Here is a 7,965-nt window from a genome sequence, read left to right as displayed (position 1 = left end):
GAGCGGGTGGGCCTGCTGGTGGAGTGGGGAGGCTGGGGCTCCGGGCGGCTGATGGTGGGGAGTCGGTGCGACGTGTGCGTCACCGAGGACGTGGTGGAGGGGGCAGGGTGCGTGGAGCTGGTGGTGAGCGGGCGCGAGGGGCTTGGCACCGCGGAGCTGGTGCGGAAGGACGTCCCCGTGGGGGGCCCTGTGGTACGGGCGCTGGTGGAGTGCACAGGCGTCGGGCCGGAGTGACTGGTGTGCGGGGTGGGGGGCTTGCTGGATGGAATTGTTTCGTGTGTGGTCTTTTCGGTGAGTAGTGTAGTGTATGTTGTGAGGGGACTTGTGTGTCTGGTGCTGTGGCCATTGGTAGTCTCAGGGTGTGGTGGGGTCTCCGTGTGCCTTGTGTCCCCGGTGGCAGATGTTTCCGGGGTCCCATGGTGTGTCGCGGGCGCTGTGGGAAACAGTGTTTCAGTCAGGCGCTTACCTGTGTGACGTCCCGGCCCGTCCCCCAGTCCTGCCTCGTTCTCTTCCTGCCCGCCTGGGGCTTCTCTGTGTACCTGGTGGGGACGTCCCAGGCATTGCCCGAGTGAGTGTCTGTTTCCTGTTTTCCTCCCCCTCGGTGTTTGTTACTCCTTTGTACCTTGGCCTTTGCAGGGGGGCTTGGGGTCGTTCTGCATGGCACCCTTGGCCCTGTCCCCCCAGCCTCAGTGGCTGTGGTTGGTGGCCTTTGTGTTCCCCTGAGACCAGTGCTGCTATCCTGGGGAAAGTTCGCTGTTTCTGGGTTACTGTCAGAGGATTTGGGACGTTTCCACCGAATCCTCAGGTATTGGGGCTGTACTGCAGTGCACTGGTAGGTGCGGCGCCCCCCTCTTTGTGTGTCTTCCCCAGGGTTCAGGCTGGGGTGAGCGGCGGAGGGTGTGGTGACGCTATGGTGAAGCTGCGTGACTGTCGTCAGGGCCGTGTGCTTGGGCCTGGGTGTTTTGTGGTACCTGCCTCCTCGTGGCCTGACCTGGCACTTTGGTCTCCCAACGTGCCCCGTGCGGCTTTGGTCCTGTCTGGGCATCTGTGCTTGCTGGCAGCTTTGGGGCCCCGTGTGTCGGGCATGCTTACGTGTGGGCCCCACGGAGGTCTCTGACGTTTGTGGGGTTGGCGGTACTGCTGTAGTGTGCTCTGTGGACCGAGCTGTGGATTGCGTGGCTGAGCTGAGCGTGAGTGTTGTGGGCTTCGTTGTGGCCTGGGTCACCGTGGGTCCTGTGGCCGTTGACTTTGTCGTGCCCGTGGGAGCTGGTGCTGAGGTGGGCCGTGTGGTGATGGCGGAGGTGGTTTGCGGAGACGCTGCAGGGGTCGAGCCCAGAACATGGCCTCCAGCCCTGCGTGCCACCTCTCCCCTGGCCCTGAGGCCCCTGCCGCAGCCCGAGGGCGGCTCTGTCCAGCCCCGCCGCCCCCCGCCTCCACTCACACTGTGTCCTACCTCGACTGGCCTGGCTTGTGTGGCTTCAGTGGCGTTTTCATTAACTACGTGCTTGCTCGCCACTGCCTGTCCATCCCCCACCCTTGCTAATAGTAACATGGCTTCTCGGCTGCCAGGACACAGGTTTGTGCTGTGTCGGTTGGGGCGGGCTGCATGCAGGACTCGTGCCCGCTCCAGGGGACCCTCTCTATGCCGTGTCATACGTATTTTCTATGAATAGTATAAGGTGGCAGGGAATGGTCAAGTTCTGTGAGAAGGTTTTCCTAAAGTAAGTCTTTGGTGGAAACCGATGGCTGCTCCTAAGCACAGGGTTTCTGTGCTAAACATGGACTCTGTGGAACGTTCTCTCAGTGCTGAGGTGTGGGGCCCCTCCCCTAGCCTGCACCCTGAGCTCCTCATCAGCCTTGCTGTTCTCAGTGGCTGCCCAGGCTCTGGGGCCCCAGCCAACGCGCAGACTCACATGTCCCTTCCCCTGTGACCTCCTGGCCGGTCCCTGCTGGTCACACTGGTGAGCTCCCTGCCCCACCCCACATCCACTGGCTGGGGACTCGGAGACAGGGAACGGGAGTGTCTGCCACCCCCTCGGCACCCAGCCCGACAGACAGACCCCTGCCGAGCCGGGGTGGAGCTGAGGAGAGCCCCCTTCACCTTGGCACCTAAAACGTGTGCAATCACCTGTGATGGGCCTCGGCGTGGTGGGCGGCGGTGCTGCGGGAAGAGGAGCCATGAGGAGTGCCTGACCCCGGCCTCGTGCGGCTGCACACCCAGGGGGAGGGTGCGGCCACAGAGGTGCCCAGGGCCCTGCCCCTGTCTGCCTCCACCCACCCCTTTCTCCCTGTCCCATCCCACCATGAGGCAGCCATCTGGGCGACCTGGTGCCGAATACCCTGGTGCCGAGTACTCCGCGGACTGCCGTTCCGCACCCGGTCCGGCCAGCAGGCTGGTATGGGTGGGTCTGGGGGACTGGGTGGGTTGATGTTTGGGGAGAGGAGGGGAGGCTTTTCCTGTTTGTACTGAGTAGGCTCAGGCTGCCCGGGTCCCTGGGGGCCCTAGCTGGGAGGCTGGAGGAAGGATGTGCGGGGGCCGGTGGGCACGGGGGGCCTTGGGCAGCAGATGGGGCTTACCGCAGGGAACGCAGGTCCCCTTGCTGTGGTCAAAGTATTCGTGCTGGGAGCAATTGTAGCAGCCTGGGGAGGGGGTTGCAGAGAAGATACTCTGGAGGGTCCCTCTCCTCTCTGTCCACAGCCAGTCCCGGCCTCTCCCCAGAAGCCTGGATGCAGGGGTCCCCTCTGTCCCCTCCCCTCAACACCCTGTCCTCCTCCCGGTCCATCCTCTGCTCAGACCTCTTTCTTGGCCTGTACCTTCAACGTTGGTGTCCGGGACGCTCTGTGGGTGCCCAGGGCAGAGGCACGGCTGGTAGTGCCACATGCAGCTACCCTCTTGGCTGTGCTGGGGCACACTGCCCTCTGGCTTGTGGCTGTTGTAGAAGTCACAGTAGACAGCTGGGGGAAGGGGCATCTGTCAGGCGTTTGGTGCCCTGGTCAGGGGGCCCGAACGGGGAGTCTGGGGGGTGCTGCTTGCACCCGGGCCTGCCCAGGGAGAGCACTGCATCCAGGCAGCCTTGCAGACAGCAGCAGGGCACTCACGGCAGAAGTCGGGGGTCCTCCAGTCCACGCACACGCCCTTGTCCAGGCAGGCCTTGGCATAGGCGGCCACCGCGTCGCACATGCACTCACAGTCCCCGCTGGTGTCGCAGCCACACGTGTCTTGCACACAGGCCTCATAGTAGGGCAGGCGGTACACCTGTGGGAAGGGGCCCTCAGAGCCTGCCTGAAGCGCCCACCTGGGCCAGGGGGGTCTGAGGAGTGTGCTCAGGGGTGGAGCACCCAGGCCAGGGTCCAAGGAGCGCGCTCGGGGCGGGGGGCGGGGGGGAGGCCCACCTGACTGTGGCAGGCGGCAAAGGTCTGGCTGTTGATGATGTTGCAGGTGCGCTCTGCCCACGCCTGGCGGAAGGCATTGAGGCTGCAGGGGTCCAGCGCGAGGCTGGCGTCTCCGCACAGTGGGCTTTCTTTCCATGAGTTGACAAATTCCAGCTCATTGGATGCCACGTACTTGCTGCGTGTCTCAAAGTCGTCTTTCATGTTCCCATTGTAGTTGCCACACAAGCCGCACAGCGCATCCTGTGGGGGGGCCTGGCGTCAGGCTGGGCACTGCCCCTGCCCTGCAGGCCGACCCGGGCCCTGGGGCAGCGCCCGTACCTGTGCAGCACGCGTGATCGTGATGTAGACGCTCATGTGCTTGTTCCAGACGAAGGTCAGGCTGTATCTGCTGCCGATGGTGACATCCAGCACCAGGTTTAGGGAGCCGGTTTTTACCCGGAAGTGAACGTGGGGGTCCTCCCCGCTGACGGTGTAGTTCTTGTCCGCCAGCACTATGCTCAAGCCCTGTGGGGCGGGGCTGTCATGAGTCTGCCTGTCCCCAGTTCTCGGTGGCTGCTAAATGTCGCTGGGCTCTACATCCCCTGCCTGGGCTCCCTGAGGCAGGACGGGCATGCATCTGTGCTGGGCCAGTTCTGTGCTGGGGGCCTGCCCTCTGGAACATGGGCAGAACATTCCAGAATGTGGTGGAAACTGCACCAGGGGCTGAGGATCAGGCTTCTGAGAGAAGCACCCCTCCCCCCCATCCCTTGGCAGAACTGTCCAGCTCCAGGAGATGCTGCTGTCTGCCGTGCAGACATGGGGGCACCCAGCGGCCAGGACCTGGGGCTCTGGTGGCTGAAGTGTGCGGAGGCCCCACCCGGCCCGCTCACCCCCAGGAAGATCTTGATGGCCCGGGAGCAGGTGGCGCCTGACTTCCCACACACGACGTTCTCTGTCAGGACTTTGAAGCTGGGCTGGGAGTTGTTGGCCCCGCAGCTGTCCTGTGGGGAGGGGGTGCTGAGGAGGGGCCCGCCGCGTGGCCCCGTGGCCCCCGCTGCCCGAGTCCCAGGGCGGGGCCTTACTGTGGTCAGGATGTACTCGCAGGTGCCATCAAACATGAAGCGCTGCCCGTCAAAGGTGACCACGTGGCCCTCCCCATACAGGGTGCAGGTGGACGAGCACCGGGCGCTCTGCCGGCACATCCACCTCCCCCTCGAGCAGGTGCTGGGGAGAGAAGCTGGCGCTGTGGCATTCCAGGGGGGCCCAGGCCATACGTGCGTTCCCACTGGCCCCTCACCTTGGTGGGGTTGGTAGGAGATCCCGGGGATGACCCAGGGACACCCGCAGGCCACCAGGGTCTCCAGGGTAAGGCTGTGGCTTACCACGTCTTACAGTCAGTATGGAGTTCGGCGCCCCGGGGGTAGGAGACCCCCGCAAACTCGCATGGACACTCCTCGGGGGGTACACACTGCCCCCTGGCATTCTCGTAGAGCCCCTCGGCACAGACACAGCCGGGCTCGCACTTGGTGGGTACCTGTAGGGGGAGGGTCAGCAGCCCCTGGGAGGTTGGCCTTGCCTCCTGTAGCCAGAGGCCCTGGGCCCTTCTGAGTCCCCCAGTGTGCCTCCCGGTTTGTCCCCACGGGCATGCCTGCTCCAGGTCTTTCTCTTAGCAAGGTTCTGGTGCTTCTGTGTCACTGCTGAGCTGTTACGACCCTTCCCCAAGTGGTGGGAGGCCTGGTCACCAGGGCCACTCCTGACCCCTTTGGGCACCAGCCACCCTTATCATGGCCTGATGGGGACAGAGAGATAGCATGGCTCTGCCTTCCCTGGGGATTTTGTAAAACTCCTCTTATGGTCCAGGGAGAGGCCCTGGGCCGTGTTCCCCACAGGCTGTCCGGTGGGGTCTGCCCTCAGGGGACCGCCCTTGCCCCTCTGCCCCAAGCCTTACACAGGGGATGCCACTGGCCAGCATCTGACACGTAGGGGCACAGGCTGCCCCAAACGTGCTCTCCGAAGACTGATTGCAGGACTGGAAGGTCTTGGGGGCCGAGCAGGTGGCTGCAGGGAAGTCGAGGGGGGAGCTGGGGTGAGGCATACTCAGAGGGGCCGCAGCATGTGGCCGTCCAGTCCCGCCGGCCTTTGCGCAGCTACATACCTAGGAGCATCTGCGGCCGTCCCGGGCAGCTCAGCCTCCCATTGATGCAGTAGCTGCAAGAGAGGGGCTGTGTGAGCACGCGGGCCCTGGGCTGGGGGCTGCAGGCTGGTGCGGGCCAGTCCCCCTGGGGACCCCCTTGCTCACCAGATGACACCGTTGACCATGGCGGACTGGTCAGCGAGGATGAACTTGGAGCCGTCCAGAAGGCAGGGGCACTGGGCCTTGCGTACGCACTGGGCCTTGTGGTTGAGGTAGGTGCCCTCGGGGCAGTTGCAGCCATCCACAGGCACGGCACTTGGGTGGCACTCGGCAGCGTGGTCAGATAGTGATAGGCACGTGCGGCCGCAGGCCCGGCTGTCGTAGCCAAACGTCTGGTTGCCGGTGCAGGGGGTGGCTGTGGGGGGACTGGCGTCAGGCCCTCAGAGGAGGCTCTATTGTGACCCCTGCCCCCCGCATGGCACTGGGCCCCTCCCACCCCTGGCTGCACCCGCCAGCACGCACTGCAGTTGTCCACGCTGCCCCTCCAGCCCCGCAGCAGGACGCCCCGTGTGGCGCACATGCGGGCATAGTCGCTCAGGGCAGCACAGATGTGGAGGAGCGTCTCTTCATAGTTGCAGGCCTGGTACACGCACCTCTGCGGGTGGAGAGGACATGCTAGTCGGGGGTCCAGCCCCACCAACACCCTGGGTCCCCCGCTGGCCCGCAGGCCTTGCCCACCTTGTAGAAGGGCCTGGGGTTCACCGTGGCGTGGCACTTCGCGAACACCGTGCCCTCCCTCACCAGCACTGAGCAGCGGGTCTCTGCAGACACCTCTGGGGGGACAGGGGTGGCATGGGTCTCCCGCTTACCCGGCCTGGGCCTCACGCCCACCCTGGGCCTCCCGCGGCCTGGCACTTACTGTTGAGCTGGCTCATGGAACACGGGTCAGTCTCACGCTCAAGCGAGGCTGGGCAGTTCCCCGTCCGCCAGGAATCCACAAAGAGCGAGGCGGTGCCCTCAACAATGCCCGTGCTGGCCATGAAGTCGTCTGTCGTGTCCCCATTGAAGGTGCCACAGAGCCCTGCACCGGCCGGGCTGTGAGTGGGGGCCAACCTGCGCTCCTGCCCTGTCCCAAACTCCGAAGCCCGTCTCCCCCCATCACCATGCCCTGGGTGTGCGGCTGTCACTGGCTGCCACCTGGGGGAGCCAGCCTGGACAGGAGGGCCACCTGGGAGTGCTGGACGTGCAAAGGTCTGTTGGGCCCTTTCTCTGCTCTGACCAAGCTGGGCGGGGGGGTAGGGGGGCTCACCTCTGGTCTGGCCTCTGAACTGGGGCCCGACGGTAACATACACCTGGAATGAGGGCTCTTGCTGGATCACGAGCTCCAGCCCGAAGGTCGTGGCCATCTGGAGGTGGGTGGATGTCTGCCTGAAGACCGTGATGTTGCCTGGGGGGACAGGGGGCTCAGGAAGCAGCCCACTTTGGGGCTCGCACCCAGTGAGGCCCTAGGTGATGGGCAGGGGCTAAGGACATACGAGTCTTGTATGGTAGCCACTTGACGTTTCCATTGTTGGTGAGGACCTCGTCCTGGGAAATCACGATTTTGTCCTGGAGGGAGGGTGGCCTGAGTCATGAGGGTGCTGGGAGTCGGGGGAGGCCTCCCGTCCTGCAGGCCAGGCCGGATGAAGCGGGAGCTGGGACATAGCAGGGATGCAAAAGCTTGGGAACCTGGGGTGAGCGCAGCGGCTGCATGACGGCACGGCCTTACCTGGCCGGACTTGTAGATGACAGCAGCTAGGGCGGTCTCTGAGTGAGAGTGCCCAGACTTGTCGTACAAGGCCATGAGGGACCCCCCATCGGGGAGCTGCGGGCTCTAGGAGGGAGATGTGGCTCAGCACAGATGGCCTGGGGGTGCTCAGTGTGCCCCCCCCCGCTGTGGCGACCCCTTGTGCCCCCCCTCCGCCCCTGTAGCGGCGCATCCTACCTGGAGTAGAATATAGGTGCAGGTGCCATGGAAGCGGTAGGGCCTGGCATCGAACGTGGTGACAAAGGAGCCGCCTTCCAGGGAGCAGCGTCGGGGGCAGGGCTGCTCCGTGCACTTCCACTGGCCCATGGTGCACTGGCTGCAGGCCAGGAGGGCATGACCCAGTTGGCACTCCCAGACGCTCCAGGCCGGCAGAGCTGGCCATCTCCAGGGCTGAGGTTGCCCCATAACCCCTGTATCCCCCCAAAGTCTCCATCTTGCCCATGCGCCCCGTCAAGCTGCCCAGCCCTTACCAGGTCCGGCAGGCAGATGTCAGGACCTCCCCAGGGGCATAGACCACCCCGCCAAGCATGCACGGGCACTGGGTGACCGGCACACAGGTGTGGTTTTTGGAGATGTCATCAAGCACCGTATCTGCAGGAGAGGGGTTTTCTAGGCCTGTGGCTCGATGCCCTCCTGGCCCCATCCGCTGCTT

At 64.6% G+C, this 7,965-nt stretch overlaps 1 protein-coding gene across 1 annotated transcript in view; it reads right to left on the bottom strand.

The window, feature by feature from the left end:
- Positions 1-873: 873 nt before the first annotated feature.
- LOC144237805 (mucin-6-like) overlaps positions 874-7,965 on the bottom strand; it is a 13,898-nt gene continuing 6,806 nt past the window's right edge. The window contains exons 9-30 of the mRNA XM_077771513.1: positions 7,784-7,904; positions 7,491-7,629; positions 7,275-7,379; positions 7,042-7,114; positions 6,816-6,953; positions 6,426-6,587; positions 6,245-6,339; positions 6,029-6,161; positions 5,672-5,921; positions 5,528-5,580; positions 5,321-5,430; positions 4,755-4,906; positions 4,455-4,596; positions 4,263-4,373; positions 3,712-3,897; positions 3,394-3,633; positions 3,100-3,256; positions 2,815-2,955; positions 2,578-2,640; positions 2,129-2,161; positions 1,093-1,317; positions 874-878 (exon numbers count right to left, since the gene is read on the bottom strand). Of these exons, the coding sequence (XP_077627639.1) occupies positions 874-878; positions 1,093-1,317; positions 2,129-2,161; positions 2,578-2,640; positions 2,815-2,955; positions 3,100-3,256; positions 3,394-3,633; positions 3,712-3,897; positions 4,263-4,373; positions 4,455-4,596; positions 4,755-4,906; positions 5,321-5,430; positions 5,528-5,580; positions 5,672-5,921; positions 6,029-6,161; positions 6,245-6,339; positions 6,426-6,587; positions 6,816-6,953; positions 7,042-7,114; positions 7,275-7,379; positions 7,491-7,629; positions 7,784-7,904 (2,834 nt within the window). The remainder of the gene's footprint in view (positions 879-1,092; positions 1,318-2,128; positions 2,162-2,577; positions 2,641-2,814; positions 2,956-3,099; positions 3,257-3,393; positions 3,634-3,711; positions 3,898-4,262; positions 4,374-4,454; positions 4,597-4,754; positions 4,907-5,320; positions 5,431-5,527; positions 5,581-5,671; positions 5,922-6,028; positions 6,162-6,244; positions 6,340-6,425; positions 6,588-6,815; positions 6,954-7,041; positions 7,115-7,274; positions 7,380-7,490; positions 7,630-7,783; positions 7,905-7,965) is intronic.

The sequence above is a fragment of the Crocuta crocuta genome, unplaced genomic scaffold (genome assembly GCF_008692635.1).
Source record: "Crocuta crocuta isolate KB4526 unplaced genomic scaffold, BGI_CrCroc_1.0 scaffold1192, whole genome shotgun sequence".
Classification (NCBI taxonomy): domain Eukaryota; kingdom Metazoa; phylum Chordata; class Mammalia; order Carnivora; family Hyaenidae; genus Crocuta; species Crocuta crocuta.
The sequence above is the reverse complement of the archived record's forward strand: the minus strand, read 5'-3'. Positions and strand labels throughout refer to the sequence as shown.